General features: G+C 39.5%; 1 protein-coding gene across 2 annotated transcripts; it reads right to left on the bottom strand.

Annotated features, from left to right (window-relative positions):
- Window positions 1-11,878: 11,878 nt before the first annotated feature.
- LOC134285266 (uncharacterized) lies at window positions 11,879-16,041 on the bottom strand. 2 transcript variants are annotated; one of them, XM_062845787.1, is made up of 3 exons: window positions 15,571-16,041; window positions 15,448-15,513; window positions 11,879-15,385 (listed from the first exon to the last, which is right to left on the bottom strand). In XM_062845787.1, the coding sequence occupies exon 3, from the start codon at window positions 15,276-15,278 to the stop codon at window positions 11,880-11,882; it is 3,399 nt and encodes a 1,132-aa protein (XP_062701771.1). In that variant the 5' UTR covers window positions 15,279-15,385; window positions 15,448-15,513; window positions 15,571-16,041; the 3' UTR covers window position 11,879. The 2 variants fall into 2 exon arrangements, with proteins under 2 accessions (XP_062701771.1, XP_062701770.1); XM_062845786.1 differs by having other exon boundaries at window positions 15,448-16,041.
- Between the last annotated feature and the right edge of the window lie 9,400 nt (window positions 16,042-25,441).

The following is a 25,441-nucleotide window of genomic DNA, read 5'->3' as shown; positions in this document are numbered from 1 at the left end:
ATGATATCGTTCCTCAGACGGATGAGATGTACTTCCGCTCCACTCAGAGAAATATTCAATTTTACTGTTACTCCATTCCATCGTGACTTTTACAGATGTTGTCTTCTTCTAAGTATTTCCCGTTTACCTCTTCCAGTTGATCATGAAGATTGAATCCTCTGATGCATAAATTATTTTCTTGTTGATAAACTTTTTGTTTCAAAATCGTTCGTGAAACAGTTTCTGGTTTTTTTTTAATCGTATAATGCATTCGTAAAAAAAGAATTGATGGATCAAATGACATTCACTGCAGAATTTCTGCTATGATTTGAGGTGAGAACTTCCTTGATTCTCTTTAAGCACATAACTTGGCTTCAATAAACGTTTCTTTCGATAAGAAGATTTTTGAATGTTGAATATTGTTTTGACTCGCTTTCCATATGTGCAGTGTGCACCCTTTCGTGATGGTCTCGTTCTTCCAAAGAATGTCCAATACCCTCTACCTTCCGAAGACTGCTCTTTTATATGATCATGTAATTGACTGATATGTTGCTTGCCTCCGATTCCGCGGTATGCCGGCTACGAATAATGATGTCTTCTCGGGTCACTGGCTCTCAAGGTGTATGTAATGTCACTTTTGCGCGGTAATACCTATTTCTTATTTTCCCTAATTAGTGATTGCTTTTGTATCGTATAATTTTTTTTTTTATTTTTCCCTGATTATTTATCCCCTTATTGGTTAATGTGGTCCCTTATGACCCTTACTGACTCTTTATGTGTCTATTTATCTCTTAAATTTTTAATCATTCTAGTTGGGATATTGACCATTATTGATTGTTGTTTCACTATTTTGAAATGCGTTGAAATTAATGTTTGAGATTTAAATCTGTACAAAATGTACATTTGTAAAGGGATTTTGATTCAAATTTTGAGTAGTATTCACGATTTCCAAAAATGAAATTCCAATGGAATGTAACATTTCTCGTCCAAAATAGAAATGCATCTTTTCCGTTAGAATTATACTTACACTTTTCCGGTTTTTTTTTTACGGGCTTATCTGGATGGATACTCCCCCTTTTCCACAGCTTTTTCATGGGTGGTGTAGGATATCCATTGTCTAAGCCTGTAAGACAATTTCTTGCTTTCATCATTTTCTGTCTTCCAATCGTCTTTCCATGCTGTAGCTTCTCATTTCTCCGACTATGATTTAATCCTGTAATGAGACTTAGATCTTGTATTTAATACATTATTTATGTTTCAATTTTTTCCATTAAGGAATACCGTACAAATTTTCACTTGTTTTTCAAAACGTTTAATTATTATTATAATTATTATTATTATTTTGACAGTATTAAAATAATCTGCGTATTTTTTTATTGACATAGTGTATTATGCTTGATTTACCCCATTTATTTTCTTTTTATGGTTATTGCCAGTATCCCCTTTTCGCACTGGGCTTACATGCCATTTTGTATTTGTTTTTGAATTTTGCTGCCGATTTCCCCCAACTTCCCTTATCGGTCTTACAAGTTTGAATTTCATTGGTGAACTGCATAGATAAATATCGTTTATTGTTTATCTTTTTTTTTCTTTATATTTAAAAGCTAATTCATTTGTTGAGTTTGTCGTGTGTGTATTGTCAGTGAGTTATACATTCTTTCGCATACATACAAATACATTCCGGGGTCGCGATCCCCTTGTCCAATCATACTCTCTTCAGCACTAGTGTTGGCAAGACTCAAAAGATTGTTATAAAAATAATATAATAATTTGTATTTACTTTTATTTATTCATTCAATTTTCTTTGTTGTTTTTTTTTTAATATTTTGCGTGGTTCTACATGAAATTTCTATGTATTCATTGAGTGTGAGTGATATTTCTTCGTAAGTTAGTTTTTCATGAGTTTACCAACACTAATCCGCACTCAAACATTTTATTGTCATTGTTTTGTAGTGTGTTGTGTCTGTTGTTTTGAATATGCATATGAATTTGTATATGGGCCCATGTTTCATTGTTTTCTCAGATATTCCATAATTTGTTTTAAAAATTATTCATCACATAATCTTTTAAGTCATATCGTTAACTTTCAATGTATAATGTATTTGTTTATAACAAAAATATGAAGGATCATTATGTCCTAGATAATGAACTTCCGTAGTTCACATTTTTCCACGTATGTCCAGCATTTAAGTATTAGAATTTCATTGATTGTATAGATTTTATTTTCAATTTATCTCTTGCGTTGGCTTTATCCCCTCAAGTCTGTTTATCCCACATTTTGTAATTGGATCTTCCCAAAGAAATTATAGTTCCCAAAAAATATAGTATGCTTCCCATTTGTATATTACTATTCCCATTACCGTTGCTCGGTCTTATTTTGAAAGTCTCTGCTTGATTATAATTGAGATTTGTGAAAAAAAAAAATATAAGTTTTATATTTCATTGCTTTTGCGCAATCTTTTTAATGTTTTTATTAATTTAAAACATACATTTAAATTCTTTAAATTACTTATTAATCAAAAATTATATGTACACCAGTATATGCACATTTACTGCAATATAATTAAACTAGTATATAAAAACCGTTGAATATTCTCAAATTCTTTGTTATTATGGAAACTCTCATTTTATTATCTAGATATTTAGCTTAAATATTTGGGTAGGTCACTTAAACACTACTATAGTATCATGTTGTAGTATATTTAATTGTTAATTAAATAATAGCTTATCGAAGTATTGATTTAAATATTTAAAATATTATATTTTTTTTTTGTCTTATTCTAGCATTGATTATTTTTTTCTTAAAATTAATCTGTTACTTACAGTGTTAATTCTTAATATACACTATTATTATTTTACTACGCTTAATTAAATTAATTGCAATTATTGTATATTAACTTAAAAATAGCATCAATCATAATCTAAAGAATATTATATAATGTACATAGGATTAAAAATAATGGTTAATGGTCTTCATGGAAAATATATTGAATTGATTGAAAAAAAAAATATGTGAAACCGTATAGCTTGACCAACTTCTGTCAAAATAAAAGATATTTATGTATATATATGTTCACGTTTATATTTCTTTAATCAGTTAGATATATTTTAAAACTTACATATTTACATACAGTTGTATCTGTTCATTAATCATTATACTTTCGAAGTCTGTTATTATGAACTTTTTCTAGTCTTTTTCCGTTTTTAACGATAGTTGTTTGTTCGCTAGGAAAGCTGACCACTTCATAAGGTCCTCTCCATAATGATTGCAATTTTTGGCCGGTACCTGTAGGGTTGGCTTTCACAAGAACCATGTCACCCCACATTGGTTGCCATTCCTTTGATTGTTTGTCATAAATCTCCTTGCGTTTTTGTTTCGATACGAGCAAATTATCACGTGCTTTATCGTGAAAGTACTTTAGGGTAGATTTTAGTTCGCCGGCATAATCGGAATAGGTCAATTCCATATCTCTCATTCTGTAGATTGAGTTTGGAATTCTTGCGGCTCTGCCATACAGTAATTCGAATGGCGTAAAGCCGGTAGAAGAATTGAGTGTAGTATTATATTGGAATGTAAAATGCGGAAGAAGTTGATCCCATGTTTGAGGATCTCCGCCAATGAATTGCCGTAAATATATTTTTAACTCTCTGTTAGATCTTTCTACAAGGTTTGCTTGTGGATGATAGGCAGTAGTCGTAATCTTTTTAATTTTCAAAATTTTACAAACATTTTTCATCAATTGGCTAACAAAGTTTGTACCATTATCAGTTACAAGTTCTTTTGGTGCGCCAAACTTGCAAATGAAACTATTCACAAATGTTTTGGCAACTGTTTGACTTTCCTGGTTTTCCATTGCAGCTACTGTTAGATATCTAGTCAAATCATCTTGTATGACCAATCCATATTTATTGCCGCTATTAGATTCGGGTAATACAACGATATCCATAAAAATCTTTTCAAAAGGTTCTGTGGACGTGGTCGTGATCTTCATTGGAATTTTATTTGCAGCACTAATTTTGTTCTTTTGGCACGAGTCACACTGTTTGACATAGTTTTCTATATCTCTGCGCATATTCTCCCATTTGAAAAGTGGATTTATGCGCTTTAGCATGCGTTTGCTTCCGACATGTCCACCTAGTGGGCTGTCATGAAATTCTTGTAAGACAGTTTCTCTTTCCTCTGGTGCTACCCACATTCGATCCTTTTCGGGAGCATATAATGTGAAAAGTTTGTTGAACTTTTCTGCAATAAATCTCAAAACATCCATATATGGGGGTGTTTGAAGATTTCTAAATGATATGATTTGTACATTTTCCGCATCTTTCGCGTATTGAGGACTATTGGTAAATGCATCTACTAGTTCTTCGTATAAAACTTTAGTATCACTTTTAGATCTTTTGTTTCCATTTAAAATTATTCCCCATAACTTTTTATTTGGGATTGAAAATACATTCCCTTTCAAGTAATCTTTAAAACCATGTGGTAGGTCAACGAATTCACTTAATTCTTTATGTGCTGACCTGCTATTCAAAATCAAAAATGTTGCATCTGTACTTTCCTCTGATATTATGTTCCTTGAAAATGTAAGTCTTTTAATATCCAATTGATCACTTAAAGCGTTCCTGAATTCATCGCTTGGAACAGTTTTGCATGACCCCTTGTGTTCATCCATAGCAAAATCAATATTATCTAGTTTTTTTGTGGATTCCAGTTGGAGTTTTGCCTGGGGTTTGAATGTTTATCTACTACGTCTTTGGAAGTATTGAATCGTTCAACATTTGTAGTCTTAGAATTTACTTGCTCCCTTTGCTTTTCATCATGCTGTTGTCGTTTTTGTTGTCTGGTCACGACAGCAACAACATTAGAATTTTCCTCGGGTTCGCTTTCTGTATGAAGCCTGGATAAGAAATCAGCTACTACATTATCTTTCCCTTGTTTGTATCGAATATCGCATTCTAAACCTTGTAATTTTAACCTTAATCTTGTCAAAGTTGGCGAAGTCTCCTTGAGATGCCATAAAGAGATTAATGGCCTATGATCGGTATATACAATGAACTTTTGATTGTAAATGTAATGCCTAAAATAATTTACTGCCCATACGATTGCTAGTAATTCCTTTTCAATCGTATGATATTTCCGTTCAGCTCCAATTAGTCCCCTGCTTGCATAGGCAATTGGTTTGTCGATTGATTTTTCATTTGAGAGAACTGCTCCTATAGCATATTCACTCGCATCAGTCGTAAGAACAAATGTATCTTTGTAATTTGGCCTCACTAATAAAGAGTCAGATGTTAAAAAACATTTCAATTTTTCAAATGTATGTTGACATTCTTCTGTCCAATTAAATTTCACGTTTTTCCTCAACAAATCGTTAAGAGGTTTTCGAATCTCAGCTATCCTTGGAATAAATTTTCCGTAAAAATTAACGGTTCCTAAAAATGACCGAACTTGTTTTACTGTTTTCGGTACAGGCATTTCTTTAATAGCTTTTATGTTGTCCATTAATGGACGAATTCCGTGTTTATCTACGGCATGTCCCAAAAACTTCAAATCTGTTTTCAAAATTTGGCATTTTGTAGGTTCAACTTTTAAGTTATGTCTACGAAGAGCCTCCAATACTTTTTTGAGATTTTCGTTGTGTTCCTCAATTGTACGGCCAAAGACAATAATATCGTCCAAATAAACGATAGCTTTTACATCTTTAATTTCGAACAACACTGTGTTCATTAACTTCTGGAAAGTTGATGGACTATTTCTGAGTCCCATAGGCATTCTTGTGAATTCAAAATGTCCTTTTGGGGTAGAAAATGCTGTTTTAGCAGCATCCTTCGGGTTAATGGGGACTTGATAGAACCCTGATTTCAAATCGATTGATGAAAAATATTGGCTATCTCCCAAACTGTCTAAGATATCATTGATGAGAGGTATTGGGTAAACGAAGGGTTTAGTGACTAGATTTAAAGCTCTGAAATCAACTACAATTCTATACTTTTTATTTCCTTCGGAATCTAAATCTTTCTTTGGTATACACAAAACTGGTGCATTCCAAGGACTTTTGCTGGGCTTTATAATCCCTTGCCTGTGCATTTCCTCAATTTCTGCATTAATTTGCTTCTTTGTGGACTCCGGGAATCTGTACTGTCGTTTGTTAATCGGTACGTTAGTTGTAGTCTCAATTTCATGTACTGCTGCATTTGTAATCGTTAATTGATCTCCTTTCAGATAAAAGACATCGCTGTAATGTGTCATAATTTCTTCCATTGCGTTAAAATTAGCTTTGTTTAAATGAGTTAAATTAATCGTTTCCACTAATTTTGTGAGACGGTTTTTACCTTCCATTTGTGGTTGACTTCTGTTATCTAATAAGCTGAGGTCTTGGTCTAAATCCAAATCTTCGAGGAAAACTTTATCAATATCCGTCGTTGTTTCTACGAGATATTTGTTAACATTATGATCTGAAGATTGTCCTTCTGCTTTCGCTTCCCAATTTGCGGAGTCGTCATTGAAATTTTTATCAGTAAAATTTGTTCTCTGATCATGTATTATATTAATGTTGTTTGCATTATCTCTTTTGTCTTCGACGTTGCACTTGTTATGTGGAAAATGTTTCGTATTTCCCATTGTGGTATCTTTAAAAATATTTGTTGCGTTTCTTATGCTTTGTTGAGATTTATTCTGGAATGAAACACTATTTTCTGTAACCATCCTTGTGCGGTTATTATAATTGTTTTCATGCACCCTGTGTGCTAAATCTAATTTCCCATGTTGTTGGCTAACATCATTGCTGTAGTTAACTGATTCGGTTTGACATTCTTTTTCTGACTTAATTAAACGTTTATCGATATTATATGTATTCATAGTATGAGGGGAGTTTTCATTCATATTTAATAATTTTGTACATTCATCAGTTTTTCTTAAAGCAATATATTTGAACCGTGGTCCAACATACAATGTGTTTTGCTTCAGAAAATCAGCTCCAATAATGCCTGGAACACATAAGTTCTTAATAATATAAAACTTAATATTATAATGAGAGTTTCCTATTTTAAGTTTAACTAACGTTGATCCAATCGATCGTGTTTGGGAATTAGCAAATCCCCGAAGTATCTCCTTATCATTATAGTTGATGTGTTCTACTCCGATTCTAACAGCAGTATCCCACCTTAATAAGTTGAAGCATGACCCAGAATCAAGTAAATATTTTATCACTGTTTTCGGCTTTGCAACAGATGCAATATTTAGTAAAAATAAATTGTTGCCTGAATGTTCAATGTACAATCTTTCATGGGCCGGCATACAATTTTTAATTCCATTTACAATGCTTACTGGTAGTTCTTGAAAACTATTCTTCTCAAAATTTGCATTCCGAAATAAATTCTGTTTTCCATTGATGTTATTAGTTTGGTTGCGCTCTCTGTAATAATTTGTGCGGGGTGTTCGCACAACATGTACGAACCCCCTGGAATCACGTTTTTTGAGTATGTTATCTTATTATGCGGACTTTGAACATTGCTATTAGAATACCTGTTATTTCGCAAACGGAGGTTTTGTACTGGTAGAAATTTATTTTGGTTGTCATTGATTTTGTTATTTTTCTTCGTTTCTAACAACTCTAAAGTTGTTACTCTTGCAAAGATTTCATCGATTTCATTTCCATCATCGATCTCTTTTTTAAGCCAAGTTAGTAATTCTGGAAGTGTTTTTTCTCTTTGTGATTTCCCAGCATGAGCTAAACTTCGATCGCGTAATCCTCCCAAGAAATGTTTGCGTAACGAACTCGTCGCATATCTTCCCTGGTTAGCTACCCACTTGTGTAAATCTTCTACTCTGATGCTGTAATCATCGAACGATTCATTTTCCTTTTGTAGTAAGGTTTCAATTTCCTTCATAAGAGTGGCGGCACTCTTTTCGAATTTAAACTCATCCTCTAGATTGCGTTTTACTTCGGGCCAAGTATTTGCGTCAATTTTTGAAAGCAACTTTAGCGCTTTGCCTGTTAATTTCAAATAAACCACATTCAGAAGCGGAGTATGATCTTCTCCTTCCAATTGTTCTGCAAACAGCTCAATATGTCTAATAAAAACTTCCAATTCATATGGATTCCCATCAAATTGTGGAATACATTGGAGGGCTGTTATTTGTGAAAACGCTGCCATTTTAATTTTCAAATTATCAGTACCGTAAAGAAAACTATATTCTCGCATAAATAATGATTTTTGATAGCTAAATTAACTGTGTTTTCCACTCAGTACTCCAAAGTCTCACTTTTACATGTAGAATTTTGTAAAAATCCATGTTTCGATATTAAAATTCAATCTGATATGTTTCACACGGCTTTTTCCATTATGTTCATGCTCCTAAGATTTCAATCTGTTACCCCTTTTTTTTAGATTTAATGTGTTTTTCAGGGCACTAATAAAGTTACTCCAAAATGAAAATGTGATTCTCCACTTGCAATTGATAATTGGAACCCCAGTATTGAACTAAGGAAAATACGGTTTCACGGAAAAATATTGAGGAAATTCGCTGAAAAACTATCATAGTTACCCCGTTTTACGGTACCAAAAATATTCAGATGAAATTACTGCTGGTCACAAAATTTTGACCACCAAAAACCATAAGTTGTATTCAGACATAAATGGTGCATCGTGTGGAATGTCATTAATAGCACATTTTGAAACCCTGCTTTAATTTTATTGCCTTCTCTCCACCGTTCCGATAACTTTCAATCGCGACCGCGAGCGAGCGACGGCCAAGCTGCCCTTTCAGCAAAATGATGTGTGCTGTGCTTTCTGTCCGGCATTACCATCTAGTGTTAGTAGTGTGTAAATGATATGCGACGTGGTGGAGTAGCCACCCACGTAAAGAGAAGTATCATTCTATACATAAAATTTATTTGAATTATAATTGATTGTTTGTTTTAGGTTGATGCTTTTAATGTAGGAGTTTAACCACTTGCAGTCCTGCATAGAGGAATAAAATAAGGTAAGCAATGTTGTTTTTTCTTTATTTGAGAACATACATTGTTACATTGAGAACTTTACATTGCACATTGCCAAATTGAATGGAACCAAGTGTTATTTTGATTTTTTTTTTGAAACAAAGTTTTTGTGTGAGAAGATGAAGGCCCTGTTTTAGTGACTGTTCATGATGATCTTTTGTGAAAAATTGTACTTTTTTAACATATAGTAATGTATTTTTTTTTTAACAAATCAATTTAATATACTTTTTTTTTTTTTTAACGTATATTAGAAACACAGGATTATAACAAATTGCCAAGGGTCTTTTCCTAATAGAATTTTACTTGATTGCTTTTAAGCATAGAGAGTCTTCGTGCCTGCCACACATTGTTATTCAAATGTAAAATGGTCATTAGTGACGAAAATGTTCAGTAAAATAACTGTGGAAATTCTCATTGAGAGGCTGGCTCTGTTCCAGCTGGGATGTTACGATACGGAGAAGGTGAAGGAGAATCGTAATATTTGCATATCAATGGGTATTCATGTGTACTAGAATTTGCTATAAAATAATGCCCCTGAATGTTGATTATTAGGTAGACCGTTCCATCACTCACCACACTTCACTAATTTTCACCACATAATTGATATAGAAATGGTTTTCATTTTAAATCATGCTTACTGCATAATTTGTTAAAATCCCATGTAAAAAGAAGAGAGAGAAAAAGGTTTGTACTTACAGTATTGCAGCTGTTGTAATATTTTCCATTTTGCCGGTTGCCACGTTTTCTTCCACTCAACTGAAAGATTCGTACCGTTTCTTTATTCTGGTACCTAATAGTTTTTTTTTTTGTAGTAAGTAGTACGGCCTCTTTTTTTCACTTTTTCACTTAACAAGTTTCACCATATCAGTTAACGGCGTACTTGCACTATTTTCTTCGCGCTTCGCCTAATAGTTTTCTGCGCAACACTTACACGATTTCTTCTGTAGTAACCAGCTGGGTCTTAGATACTTCAATAGGTTTTTATTCTTTTTCACTTTCCAATCACAAACGGCGTGCCTGCACTTGTTTAGCGCTTTTGCGCTGTCACCAAATGCACGGTAATTTTTCCCCTGGGCGCCTCATCCAACGCTGGCCAGCTAATAATGCTCACTCTATTCCGTTTATCGATCGCCATCCGCTCGAAGTCCCGTCGACTAAATTGCTGATCGTCACCACAATTTAACACTAATTTGTCACAAACTTGGCGGGCATGTTCCCCCCAAATGGGGAACATATCCCACCGCTGTCACCAAATGCACGTGTTGTCCCGAGTGGTCAAGGCGAATTTGTCATCCGACTAAGAAGACGACTAAAACCTTCCCTGTTAAAACTACAACTCATCTCTTTATTCAAATTTTAAACCTTATATATAATTACAATTTTTTGGTTATTTTTCTCCCCCCACTTAACTTAACTTAAGCGCCTAGCGTCACATTCTCCGCTCTCGCTCTCTTTACTAAAGTACCAACATTCTAGTACTTCGAAACGCGAAATTAAAGCGCGAGAGAGAAAGCTCGCGTCTCTTACTTAGTATCTAATTGGAAGCGGCTAGAATGCTTCCTTATATGAGTCACATGTTTTATTATGTTATACTCCGGTAGTTATAACACCAGTCAGAAATGGCGTGGGTTCGAATCCCACCGCTGTCACCAAATGCACGTGTTGTCCCGAGTGGTCAAGGCGAGTTTGTCATCCGACTAAGAAGACGACTAAAACCTTCCCTGTTAAAACTACAACTCATCTCTTTATTCAAATTTTAAACCTTATATATAATTACAATTTTTTGGTTATTTCTACAACGGGTTATAATCTACAACGGGTTCACGATGCCGGTGTGTATGAATACGTCGAATCTCCTCGTGTGTCGTTGTGATGCTTTGCTGCTCAGGCCAGCACGCTTTGTCCAGACGTAGGAATCTGGGTCCAGTGAACCAGAGGCTATTATAGTCGAGATTTGGACCGTTCTTCCATTTTGTTGCATCGTCGGAAACATTCAGGTTGGATTGCACCCATCTCCATTCCTGTGGCTCACTCAGGGTTAATATTTCGCCAACTCGTACAGAGACAAACTTATGGCATCTCCTATGATCGGAACGGATCCAGGCCAGTACCGTGGTGGAGTCGCTCCAGAAGAATCTCTGGGATATAGGAAACGAGTGATATTCGAGAATAGCGGCTGCGAATCGTACTCCAAGAACTGCTGCTTTAAGTTCAAGCCGCGGCGTTGACAAAGTCTTTAGAGGCGCTACTTTGGTTTTGGCGCCTACCAAAGCAATTTGGATATGACCATCATAGACTAGTCGAAAGTATACCACACAAGTGTAAGCAATGTCGCTAGCGTCGACGAATGTGTGAACTTGTAGATCGTCAAGGCTAGGTGGGAATAGCGAGAAGTAACACCGTGGTATCTTTAGCTCATCAAGCTTCGGAAAAAGCGATACCCATTGACGCCATTTTTGGTTAAGATCCTCGGTAATTGGCTCATCCCAGCCTGTTCCAGCAGCCCACGTGCCCTGAATGATCACCTTCCCGTGGACAAGAAAATGTGAGACAAGTCCGAGTGGATCGAAGAGGCTCATCACGACTTTTAAAACTTCTCGCTTGGTAGGTACGTACGCTACGTCAAGTATTGAGCGCAAGTTGTCCCGTAAATGGAAGGCGTAGGAGAAGCTGTCATCTTTGGGGTCCCAAGTCATCCCGAGTACCGATTCGCCTATAGAGTTTCTCTCCAGCATCAGATTCTTCGGTTCATCCGCTACATTTTGGCCTAGCTTTCGGAGAAGTTCAGTTGAGTTCGAGCGAAAACCACGTATTTCAAAACCTCCAAACGAGTGGATCAACGTTACTTCCTTTACTACGTTGGTAGCTTCCTCGACGGTCGTAAAACTATCCAAATAGTCATCGACATAGTGGTTTTTTATTATTGCATTGGCCCCACGTGGATAAAGTTCGGCAAACTCCTGCGCGTTCAAGTTTTTTTACATATTGCGCAGAAGCCGGTGAGCATGTTGCTCCGAATGTTGCTACATCCATAACGTAGATTTGTATTGGGTCTACGGGACTTCTTCGCCATAGAAAACACTGTGCCGTACGATCCTGTTCACGTATCAAGAGCTGGTGAAACATCTCTTTGATGTCACCGCAGACAGCTACTGGATATTGGCGAAAACGGTTAAGAACTGCTGGGAGTGGTGTTAGAAGGTCTGGTCCTTTCAGCAGTTTAGAATTAAAGGAGACTCCATTCACCGTTGCTGCTGCATCCCACACCAGCCGTATCTTGTTTGGTTTCTTGGGGTGAACGACAACTCCTAACGGCAAAAACCATACTCGTTTGGGATCCACGCTCTTCAATTCCGATTCAGTTGCTTTATGAGCATAGCCCTTTTGCACATACTCGTCAATCTGCTCACGAACTCGATCAAGTAGGAATGTGTCTTTTGCCAATTTTCGCTCTAAAGCCTTCAATCGATGGACAGCCATTGGATAGCTATCCGGAAAATCTGGGTCGTCGTTCCGCCACAGTAGCCCGGTTTCGAATCCGCTCTGCGTACGTTTCGTCGTTTGTTGCAATATAGTTCTCGCTCGCATTTCGTCATCAGACTCCAACAATTCTGACTGATAACTTATTCCAGTGTCCTCCAGCGCAAAATAGTCACGAAGCTGTTCGTTCAGCAAACGATCCTTATCTTCAGGTGCAGCGACATGAAAATGAACAACGGCACGCGGTGACGGGGAACCTGCCAAGCATCCGTATATACTCCAACCAAGTCGACACTTCGCTGCTATCGGGTCGGCAATTCCACCTTCTCGCACTTTAAGGGGAACAACTAGTCGAAGATTATCCAATCCAATCAATAGTTTCGGTTGGATCAGCTCATAATCCTTCAGAGGTAGTCCACGCAAATGAGGATATCGACGGCAGAGTTCGCTGTACTTCATTGTTTGTACAGGTAATACTAGGCAACCTACTGTCCTAACTTCACGCAGCTTGTGGCGGCTTGAACTATCCTCTCCAGAAATGTCTAGCTGCACGCGTTGTGATCTACGTTCCTCTCGTGTTACCTTGCCCGTCCACTCCAGAGTTAATGGTTCCACAGGCCCGGATACACCCAGGCGGTCCGCGACGGTCTCTTCAACAAATGTATTGGACGAACCCTCATCAACGAATGCAAAAACGACTTCCTTTCTGTTCTGCGCGTAGAGTACTACCGGAAGCACCCGAAACATAGGAGAGACACCACTATAATGCATAAGATGATTGATGGAAACGTTCGAGGTAGATTGGGAAGAAAGGGGATGTAGAAGTGTATGGTGTTTTTCGCGACAACCCTGAATTCCGCATCCTTGCCAAGACTTACACGGCCATTTGCCGTGGCCGTTCAAACATGTCTCGCACAGTCCATTCTGCTGAACGACTTTTCGTCGTTCCTCGATGTTTAGAGCCTTAAACCGATGACAATCTGCAACCCGATGCCCCTCTCGTTCACATGCCACGCATCGCTTACCTGATTTGCTTTGGCTAGACGGCGGATTTAACGGTTCAAATTGAGATGGCATCAAAGAGTGGGTGTGCAACGTACTCTTCTCCTTCGATCGTCGCTGCTCGCTCCTTAAGTTTTGCGTTGAACTCGGAAGCTCGAATGTCACCTGACTAGCTGCATCAACTAATCCTGTCATAAAGTCTCCGAACGTTGCCAGAGTGGCATACGGCTGCTTGCTTTTGTAGATTGCCCAGTCCATTTTCAGCGAACCAGGAAGTTTTTCGACTAACTCCTGCATCAGTACAGGGTTGGACAAGTGTGCGTACTGCTTCGCCGCCTTCAAGTGGTCTACGAGATTCTGTACCACTAGACCAAACTCTATTACAGTCTCGAGTCGGTCATGCCTAGGGGCTGGAGTACGATGTACCTTCTCGATAAGAGTTCGTATCAGTAGTTCTGGTCTACCATAGAGTGTATGCAGGGTCTTGAGAACTTGTGGAACGCTCGCGGGAAGAAGAAGTCTACTGCGCACGGACTCGTGCGCGTGTCCTTTCAAGCATCGCTGCAATCGAATTAAATTTTCGGCATCAGTATACCCACACGCTGCTGTCGATTGCTCAAAACTTGATATAAAGATTGGCCAATCTTCGGGATTGCCGGAGAAGTTAGGCAAATCTTTTCCCATCACTTGCCTAGCTGCTAGTTGGCTCGCACTAAGGGCCGCGGGAAATGCTACAGCTGCTGGAGTTATACTTGGTTGTGGCAACGCAAATGGAGACAGTTGACGTGGCTGGTTAGAGTTCCGTGACGGTTGTGTTTCCGGTTCTCGTTGAGGTACTGGTCGCCGGACGGTATCGGAATACGGATGCATCGAACGATCGAAGCGATCGAAGATATTGCTTGGTAGATCGAATTGTACACTTGCTGGATTCTCACAATTGGCGTGTCTCTGTGGTCGTGCTTCCTGTCCTACATTAGGGTCCGGGCATTTCTGGTCGGTTACAGGTCCATGGTGGTCTGTGGCTTCCAGAGAGATTCGTGAAATCTGTCGTTCCAGGATGATATCTGCTCCTGATTGATTCGGATGTAGTGGGTTCGCTCCGTCAAGTGCTGCATCGTCTGGGTTATTCCGTAGAGAATCATCACATTGTTGTAGCCACTGGGACACTCGCTTTTCGGGATCAGGAATCGATTCGCATCTACTACTACATTCACTCAACTGTCGGGCAATGCTGTTCTTCTTCTCCATAGATTCTTTCCTGATCATCTGCTGCTTTCTCTGGTACTCTTTTTCCTCACGAAGTTTTCGCTGTCGCAGCTTTGCTTCTGCTTCCAGAAGCGCCTTTCTTTCCTCAAGTTGGCGTTCTTCTTCCTCCAGTTCCTTCTTTCTCATCGTTTCCTGGGCGTCCAGTTCCTGCTCCTTCAGTACTTGCTCTTCCTCGACCAGCTTCATTTGCGCCTGTAGATGAGCGGCACGGATACTCGAAGTCGTGCTGTTAGCACTTCGAGAAAAATTCGATGCCAATTGGGTCACCCTATTGAGAGGTTTCAGGCCCGACCTGGCCGTTGTTGATCGTAGCGACCTACCTTCGGATGGTGGTGGTTTCAGACCACGAGATGATGACGCTACGGGTACAGCTTCCGCAATGCATTTTTTGCAGTGGTAGGGCCGATTCTGCACCGACTCGTCCACCCCTGCGCAGTCGAAGTGCTCCCAGAGCTTACATCCGTCACAAGCGACCCACTTTTCTTCCTCGGCGTCAGGTCTTGTGCAGGATTTGCAACTGTAACCGCTGGGTTTCTGATGTTTCTCCATTCCGACACCCGAGAACTATAAAATCCTTGAAGATTTTTGTTGGAGTGGGATATCGTCACACTAAAACTCGATAGCAAACGTCTTTTCTGGATCGTGTCAGCTTCAAGCTGCAATATTTGAATTCTTTATTATTTATAATATTCGATTAAAGGTACACATTATTACTCACGATTTTAGTGAACTTTCTACAATGTTTAGAGAAATCGTATCAGATACCCTAGGTTTTATAAGTTTACTGTAAACATAACATTTTTATTAGTTTTAAGTTCAATCGATATTATTTTATACCTACGTCTGGAAAACTAGTATGATTTTAATTCAGGCTACTAGCTTTAGACCAACAAATGTTATATTAGATGGAGTAATAACTAAATTTTAGAATTTGAGACTGTTACAGTATCGGGTTGAAGCAACGATGACTTGCAGATGGCCTTTTTGACTGTCACAATGCCAGCTGTCCTCCTTCTGTCACGATGACATGCATGACAGACCGTTCAGGTACGGCCTTCTGTAAAATAGCGTTCGCGGCGCCGCTTCACCGAGGGGTGTTGTCGGCACAGCCCCAATAGTTGAAATTCAAATGAATTCATCTGAAAAGTTGTTGGTTCTATGTATTATTGTATATTACGTCAGGCCTGGGGGTTAAGAAGTATATTGGTAGTGTAGAACTTTATCCAGGCCTCCAAAATATTTTCAATTTTGAGTCTGATTTCTATGCGCTTGTAAAAGATTTTAAGGCACGCAAGAAGTATATTTTTCTGTTCTAAGCTGGGTCTTAAGCATATTGAATTTAACTATAAGTAAAACTTGATGGTAGCACACTGTTTTTGCTAGAAAAATCATGTTTTTCAAGAAAGTAACACGATTGTACAGGAAATTGCCTACTTTTAGGCGATACATGCGGTACCTTTTGTGAAACATTAAACGCCTAAAAGTAGGCAATTTCTTGGGAAATCGTGTTACTTTCGTGAAAAACATGATTTTTCTAACGGAAACAGTATGCTACCATCAAGTTTTACTTATAGATTAATTCAATATGCGTAAGATCTAGCCTAGGATAGAAAAATCTACTTCTTGCGTGCCTTAAAATCTTTTACAAGCGCGCAGAAATCAGACTCAAAATTGAAAATATTTTGGAGGCCTGGAAAAAGTTCTACACCACCTATCTATCTACTTCTTAACCCCCAGGCCTGACGTAATATACAATAATACATAGAACTAAAAACTTTTCAAATGAATTCATTTGAATTCCAAGTAATGGGGGCTTGCTAAAAGGAAGGTTATGCAATTTTTACCCCTTCTGACCCAGACGTCCACCGGAATAAAACTGTCCTCGTGGCTCCAATTTTTGTGGCTCCCAGCATATTGAAACTACAACTAATAGTGAAGTGAACCTCAAAATTTCATTGGAAAATATTGATGTTTGCGTCTTTGGCAGCGGTTTGAAATTTTGTTGTAAGCCCCGTAGCCTACGGGTTAAATGAAGCAATTAAAATCGACCGAAGAATCAATAGTGGGAAGGAGATTTTCAGCACTTAATTGTTCTGATAGATTCAAAGCTAACGTGCGAACACTTAAGGTGAATATATGACGAAGCCACAGGCAAAATTTTCAAAAGCACAAATCTGAAGAACCATTGGACGGTTTGCTCTGAAAAGTTGATCGATTGATCACCACCAGCGGGTAACCAATCGATCAACTTTTCAGCGTAAACCGACACGTGGTTCTTCAGATTTGTGCTCTTCAATATTTTGCCTGTGGCTTCGTCATATCTTCACCTTAAACGCATTGTTGACGTCAATGCGTTCGACGTGACATTTTGGACAAAAAAACTGACAGCTTTTTATAAACTGAACAACGTTACTTTTGTATGACTAGGTTGACATTTCTAGGCTACGCTTGAGAAAATGATATGGTTTATCTAGGTAGGGCCGATAGGACAATTGAACGAATTTGAATATTTTTCATAGTATTTGTAGCGGGATGAAAGTTGACATGAAATCTTTATTATTTTAAAATTTTATTGCAATCAACTTGGCGTATTTTTGTTTATCTCTTAGATGGTATTATGAAACCAACAGAAAAATATCAGAAGTTCAGTTACATGTTTCTGTGGGTTTTGGACAGATGACAATTTAATGACACAAGAGATGAACACAGAGAAATAGAAAACGATTAGTGAAATCAAGACAACAATTTGACAGAGGATCGACTGTATTATAACATACAGGGTTCGATTGATTCGATGAAAAAAACAAACATACGACAACTGGTTTAACGAGAAGTAAAACATATTGAACCATACCACAAAATCAAACAAGAAGACAAACACAAACCGTGTGACCATAACACTACATAGGCAAATCCTGACTGACTGACCAATTGAAAACTTTCCAATCTCCTACCGTAACTTTCTGAGTCAGTTGCAACAGTGTCTTAATGGATATCATTTTCCGCGTACGGCTGGCAAACTGCTTCTGAAAGATTACGTACTCTTTTCTATCTTCGGGTCTAGTGTAGAGGTTTCAACTCTATTCAGAGTGCAGCTGGAAACCTAGCAAAAAAAAATAACCATCATAAAAATCTGGTGTTATTGTTTTATCGCACCGTATATCTGAAACTTTGGAAGTGGTGAACAGAGAAATTCCAAGTCGGCTGCCAAAATTTTTTGGCTGAAATTTTGGCAGCCGCTAGAAATCGAGTACCATATCGTCAAACTTGACCATTTTGGATGAAATAGGGCCGGTGGTCTTATTGTTTTGTCCGACACTGTATCTCGCGTTCTGGACCACTTGGAAGGATACTCGTCGGCAAAGTTGATCAGAAAACTAAGAGCTTTCACAATGTAGTTTGAGAATCACTCACTGTGTGGCGCTAGTATTCTTGGGAGCTCCCAGGTTAGTCTAAACGTTGTACAATGTACATATATCTCGCGTTCTGGACGACTTAGAAGGATAATGTCTTCGGCAAAGTTGCTCAGGAGACTAAGAGCTTTCGCGAAAAAAAACAATTTAGTTCAAGAATCACTGCATGGCGCTAGGATTCTTAGAAGCTACAAATTTAGTCTAAACGTTGTAAATCTCGCATTATGGACCAACCAGAATAAATCTAACTTCGGCAAAGTTGCTCAGAAGCATAAAAGTTTTCTTGTAGAAAGTAATTTAGTAAGAGAATCACTTACTACGTGGCCTTAGCGCTGCTGTAATGAGCTCAGTGTCAGGGCGTTGCATATCTCACGATCTGGACCGCTTAGAAGGATACTGTTTTAAATAAAGTTGCAAAGAAGGGTGTTCAGTTTGATTCAAGCGTAATATATCTCGCGTTCTGAACCACTTCGAAGTATACTCTCTTCAACAAATTTGTTCAGAAGAGTAAAAGCTTTCTTCTAGAAAACACTTCATTTCGGATCTTGCCCACTACGTGGCGCTAGTGATCTTAGCAGCCTCCAGTTTAGTCTAAGCGCCATATATCTCGCATTTTGGACCACTTTCAAGACTACCGCTTTGGAAAAGTCTCTGAGACGACCGAAAACTTTTTTAAAGAAAACAATTATGTGTAAGATTCTCTCACTATTTTGCTTTAGTTTTGTAAAGAGCTACGAGTTTGTTCTATGTGAAGTATATCTCACGTACAGAATCATTTAAAAGATTACTAGCTTCAGAAGATTTGCCAAAAGAATACAAGCTTTCGAATTTTTCAGAAGGTTTTCAATAATTTTCATTGGAAACACCTATGTAAATTTCCCTGACAATTGACATGAAGCTTTCCAGGAGTTGCATTGGAATTTTTCAACAATTCCTTTGAAAACTGATTCAGCATTGTTTTTGGCAAATTCAGCACACCTTTGCAAAACCATTTTTCATTTCATTTGAGAACTCATTCAGGTTTTATTTAATGTTTTAATTTTGTTATTTTTCGTCTATTATTTCGAATTACTATTAGGGAATGTCTATGGTAACTGTGTGGTTAACTTTATTAATGGTTATCTGTCAATGACAATGTAGTAGTTTGTAGAGAGGTTGGGCTATAGTGGGGGTTGTCTATAGTTCATGTTACATCTCCCCCTCAAAAATAAAAAAAAATAAAATTACAAATCCATTTTAACAATCGGTTTAACTGTTCTTCCTGCCCTTGTCACGTACTGTTGCACCGTGCCTTCTGGTAGAATTGGCTGCGTAGATGTGTTCCTTTCGACTGAAGACTCCCCAAAAGATTGTGTAGTAGAGTGGGTCATCGTTTATATGGATAAATGAAAATTTCAATGGTATCCCATCAGATCAAAGCTTTTTTGATCCCATTTCAGGACCCAAATAAGTGTGCAAAATTTGGTCACGATCGGTTTTGTCTACGTTTTGCGCATCGCGTTTGAAGTTTGTATGGGGTTTTACATGGGAAAACACACTTTTTTGCATTTCTCTCATAACAAGCTCGAATTTTTCTAAAACAGTGTAACCGATAAAGTGAAAACATAGCCTAGGGTGTCTTGAAAAACTTTGTCGAAGACCGCGAAGTGATCTGATGCTTATGAAAAAAGTTGTAGCGTTGGCATTGCTTGGCGAAACAGCATGATTTTGTTGCTATTGTTATTCCTTTACATGTTAAAACATAAACACATGCATGCAGTTCGTTAGTTATAACTATATTCACAAGCATCGGATCGCTTTGCGGTCTTCAACAAAGTTTTTCAGAACATCCTAGGCTATCATTTTACGGTATCGGTTAAAAAGTTTCAGAGAAACTTTTTCAACTTATGGCTAAAATGCAAAAAAGTATGTTTTCCCATACAAAATCTCATACAAATTTCAATTGCAATGCGCAAAGTGTAGACGCTACCGATCGTGCTCAAATTTTGCACAGATACTCAGGACCCGAAACGGAACCAAAAAAGCTTTGATCTGAGAAAACGGTTCCGATGACCCACACTATTGTGTAGGTGTACGCAGTGCAGATGTTGGTTCAATTACTGAAGTGTTCGGGATTCGTTCTTCAGGAAAGTCGGATACTGCTTCAGCCGGGTCCAGAATCATCGTAGACGATTTTCTCAAATGTCGTGTGTTTCGGCGAAGGACGTCTCCGTTCCGCGTTTCAACTATGACTGATCTCGGCAGTTCTGTTTTGGCAATAACACGTGCAGACTCCCAGGTTTTGGTCAACTGATTTTGGTAGAGTACTGGATTGTTGACTTCTATTTCTTGACGACTACGTGCCATTTTGTCATAGTAACCCTTTTGCTTGTTACGTACGGCTTCCAGAGACTGCTGCACGTTCTCGACGATCGTTGGCTTAAGCTTCATCTCGACCATTGGAAGAGGAGCCTTGGTTATACGACTCATCATCCTCTCGTTCGGCGATTTAAGCTCCTCGCTTCTTGGAATGTTACGATAGTTCAGCAGGCCCAGTTGAATCGAACTACCGTCTACACTACATTTCTTGAGTATGTTTTTAGCATTTTGTACCGCTCGCTCGCTCAATCCATTACTTTGCGGATAATATGGACTTGAGGTAACGTGATTGAACTTCCACTGATCTGCGAACTTTCGAAACAGCTGAGACGTGTATTGCTTTGCATTGTCACTGTGGAACTCTTCGGGGACACCAAATACTGCAAACCATGTTTGGAGATGCTCAATCACTTCAGACGACTCCATAGTTCGAAGCTTCTTGAAATCGATCCAATTCGAATAACTGTCGATAATGACCACGTAGTTCGCTCCGTTGAAGTGGAAAACATCAGACGCAACAATCTGGAATGAGTACTCAGGAATTCTCTTCACTATCATCGGCTCCTTGACATTGCTATGGCTGAACCGTTGACAGGCTCCACATTCGTCGACGAATCGTTGAATATCTTGGCTCATTCCAGGCCAAAACAGAAGCTGCTTTGCACGTCTGATGCATGATTGAATACCGAAGTGTCCAGCGTCCCAAGTAACACACTTGTCACCGAAGAGTCACGGCGGCGCAGGTTTATGTTGCGCAAAAGTCACAGTGACTTACTTCTAGCAAGTAAGTGTTTATTTGTTAGAAGTAAGTCACAGTGACTTCTGCGCAACAAAAACCTGCGCCGCCGTGACTCTTCGGTGACAAGTGTGTTACTTGGGGTGTACCATACCTAACACAGTTCGTCGCAGAGATTCAGGAATCATGATTCGTTCTCCTTTGTAGACAACACCAGAATACGTAGACAACTCATCACGAAAATTCCAGAATGTTTGAATGGCCGTATCCAGCTTGCTGATCTTCTCTGGCCACCCCTCTTTGATCACTCGAATCAATTTCTTCATCACATCCGACTTCTCCGTTTCAGCAACAATTTGGTTCATCCATGACTGCGTTACATACATCACGATGTGCACCTCCAATTCGTCTTCATTCGGCTCCTGGCGAATGACATACACTACGTCCGGTGCGTACGGCTGCACGTCCAGAATAATACGCTTCAATCTCGGCGGCGCATTGTCCAGAGGTTTTTTGAAAATGGATTCAAGAGGCTTGTGGTCCGTTTCTACTGCCACAGGTCTTCCGAAAATGTACGAGTGAAATTTCTGGCACCCGAATCTGATTGCAAACGCCTTCTTTTCTATCTGTGGATAGTTCTGCTGTGCTGGATTCAGTGCCTTTGATGCGTAGGCAACCGGGTGACCATCTTGCATCAATACCGCCCCCATCGAATGTGCGCTGCAGTCGACAGATAGGACGTTTTTCTTGTTCACGTCATAGAACTTCAATACCGGAAGGTTGGACAGTAGTGACTTGATTTTTTCGAAGGCACTTTGCTGCTCCAATTCCCAGCACCAAGCAACATCTTTTTGAAGCAGTTGTCGGAGGGGAGCTGTAATGTTGGACAGATTAGTGATAAATTTCGACAGGTATGTTACCATACCAAGTAGGCGTTGTAGTTGTTTTTTGTTTTCCGGAACTTTGAGTCGGCGAATGGCAGCAACTTTCTCATCATCTGGCTTCAATCCGTCACTCGACACAATATGTCCCAGGAACTTCACCGACCGCATTCCAAATTGACACTTTTCACGGTTTAACTTCAAGCCGGCATGACGCAGGCGGCTGATGACTTTCGCTGTGATGTCCGTTAGCTGCTCCTCACTATCCGCGTAGATCAAAATATCATCCATCGACACTTCAACGTTCGCAATTCCCTCAAGCAGTGTGGAGAGGAGGTTTTGGAATACCTCTGGAGCAGAGGCGAGGCCAAACGGAAGACGAAGGCACGAGAATCTTCCCCAGGGTGTGGCGAATGTTAGATACTTCTGTGAAGATTCATCCGCCTTCACCTGCCAAAATCCCTTTTTACTGTCGAGGATCGTGAACCAGGTAGCCTTCCCGATTCTCGCGGCTATCTCCTCAACCGTTCTCAAAGGGTAGTGACGCCGAAGAATATTGCTGTTCACGTCCGTGGGATCCAAGCACAAACGAATCTTCTTATTTTTCCTAACTACTACTAGGTTGCTCACGACTGGGGTTGGTTCTTCTTGCTTCTTGATCACGCCTAGCTTAACCATGTTGTCCAACTCCGATTTTACTTCCTCACGAATCTTGTGCGGGATTACACGAGCTGGACGGATCTCAAACTTTGCGTCCGATTTGAAGTCTAGTTTATACTCAAATCCCTTGAAGCAACCCAGGCCCTGGAAAATTTCGTTTTCCTCTACTATTGACTGCACACGCCTGATCAAATCCATTCGTACACAGCTTTTTCGACCCAGTACTGGAACGACGTCGAGATCCACAACTTTGTAGGTGAGGGAAGCTTGTTTTCCTTTTACCTTGCTTGGCATCGAAAACTCTCCTTCAACTCGGTTCCCCTGGCCATTGTAGGAGACAATGTACTTAGTGGACGACTTGTTCAGATCGATGTTCATGTTCCGTGCTATCTTTAGGGGCAGAACGTTACACTGAGCACCACAGTCCAACTTGAATTTGAGTTTCGTCGTTCCAACGATGACGTCCTCGTACCAATCACCTTTTTCTGTGTCCTCTTCTGTCACCGTGTGTAAATGCAGATCAACAAGTTCTTCACGAAGGTCATCAGACGATTCGGATTCGGTCAATACTGCTGCTGTTTTCTTCTCATAGCGGTTGCACCTCTTGGCAATCGTCGATTCCTCCTTGCGTTTTTTGAAACAGCAATCGGGTACGTGTCCGGTCTTGTTGCAAGTTGAGCACAACTTCATGAAGGCTGGGCAATTATTTCGCCTATGCCTAGTTCCACAGCGACGACACTTGAACATTTGGTCCTCTTTCTCTCGAACAGCATCGCAGTTCTTGGCGTCAGAGCCCATCTGGTTTAGTGTCTCAGTAGTCTGCTCACTGGATCTGCATAACTGAATCGCTTTGTCAAGTGTCAGTTTCGGATCGCTTAGAAGTTTCTCCCGAACTTTTTGGCTCCGGAACCCAAGGACAATTTTATCCTTCAGCAGCCGATCTTCCGTAGACATTCCGTCATGTACCGAGTTAAAATCACAATCCACAACTGCTTGCCTTAGTTTGATAAGGAAACTATCGAAACTTTCCTCTGGCTCCTGGTCTGTTTTAAGGAAAACATAAGTGCTGTACGTTGGATTGGCAGTTGGGTTGTATGCTTCGCTAAACTTTTGCTTCAAAACATCCGGATCGTTTTTTTTTTTGCACTGTCGTGAGTTGAAATCCAGTGTACGTTCCTAGAACGTCAGGTCCCAAACTGTTCATGAGGATTCCAACTTGACGCTCTTTCGGCAGCTGCTTGATTCCAGACGCTTGTTCAAACCATTCGTATTGCTGCAGCCAATCCTTCCAGATTCTAGCCTTATCCATTTGATTCCGGATATTGATTCGCTCCGGAGGCTGTGCAGAGAAGCTTTGAACGGGGTTAAACAATGCAGCAGCAGCTGCTGTAGACTGCGCGGTTTGATTTGCCGTCATTATTGCTACGGCGGATCGATATTCACCGTGTTTTCGCGATATTTATAACGACCGTTTTGTTTTTCGTAGTCTCCGCGGTTTACCGACGCAATTTTCAACGCGAATAACCCGATTTTTTAATATTTTCCGACGATGCAACGCGCCAGCCACTTCTGACACCATGTGTGGTTAACTTTATTAATGGTTATCTGTCAATGACAATATAGTAGTTTGTAGAGAGGTTGGGCTATAGTGGGGGTTGTCTATAGTTCATGTTACAGTAACACTTTCGGAAATATCTTTTAATTTTTTCATGGCAATTCTTCAGGGCACTCTTTAACCCTGGGCTTGGATTATATCTTCCAGGAAGCTTTGATTTTGGGCATGTGGCCGATGTGCTTTGCAGTAGTGATTGGAATAGCTGAACGTATAAGCAATTGCTAACAGTTCTCTAAAAATTAGATCTTCAAGTCATCTAATATAGTTATACTGATCAAGCTGTTGTATGATACATCGGACACTTATGTACCGGGAAAATAAAATTTTAAGTCGGTGAGAATATTATAAACTGAGACCCCTAAATGGGTAATATGGGTAATGTGGGCTAGTGTTCGGGAATTCCATTGCAGGTTTGTAATATTCTCCGAGGCTTTCGAAATCCAACAGGCCGCGTCCCCGGGTTGCCGATAGGGGAAAAAGGGAGATTTCTCGCATTTGTACTGCAATCAGCTAACGTGATATTATCTCCTGTGGTGTTGTCGTGCAAATAAATGATCTCATTCTGTGGGAATTGTGAATTAGAACCTTATAATGCATTATTTATAATGTAACTTTAATTTTCTAAGCTTGACAGTACGCAGTAACATGAACTCCATGTCATGAAGGACACTCTCTCCCCGTAGCGGCTCAAGAATCGCCCTGAGCAAGTGGGAGCTAGCGCATGCTCTTGTAAGTGATTCTCCGCTGCACCGTCGAATCTCACATCAGCCCCTGGTCGCTAGCATTCAACGGCGCCATCGCGCCAGCCCAGCTAAAACTGACCACATTGTGCAGCGCATAGGTGATCACCGAAAACAAATCAAGCGATTTCCCGAATATCATTCGACGTCACGTGAGTTGTGTGTCCGTCCCGTGAGATGTGAAGCAGTGCGTGCCTAGAGCGTCCACCAGTTCACCCGCCGTGTCAAACGGCGTCAAGCATCGTGCGTCTCCTTCGGCTACGCCCACCTTCCCAGTTCACCATCAATCGACGTAAAGGATCATGCGCC

Source organism: Aedes albopictus, chromosome 1 (genome assembly GCF_035046485.1).
Source record: "Aedes albopictus strain Foshan chromosome 1, AalbF5, whole genome shotgun sequence".
Taxonomy (NCBI): domain Eukaryota; kingdom Metazoa; phylum Arthropoda; class Insecta; order Diptera; family Culicidae; genus Aedes; species Aedes albopictus.
The sequence above is the reverse complement of the archived record's forward strand: the minus strand, read 5'-3'. Positions and strand labels throughout refer to the sequence as shown.

Coding starts and splice junctions, on each gene's coding strand:
- LOC134285266 (XM_062845786.1), bottom strand. CDS start 15,278: ATGGAGAAACATCAGAAACCCAGCGGTTACAGTTGCAAATCCTGCACA.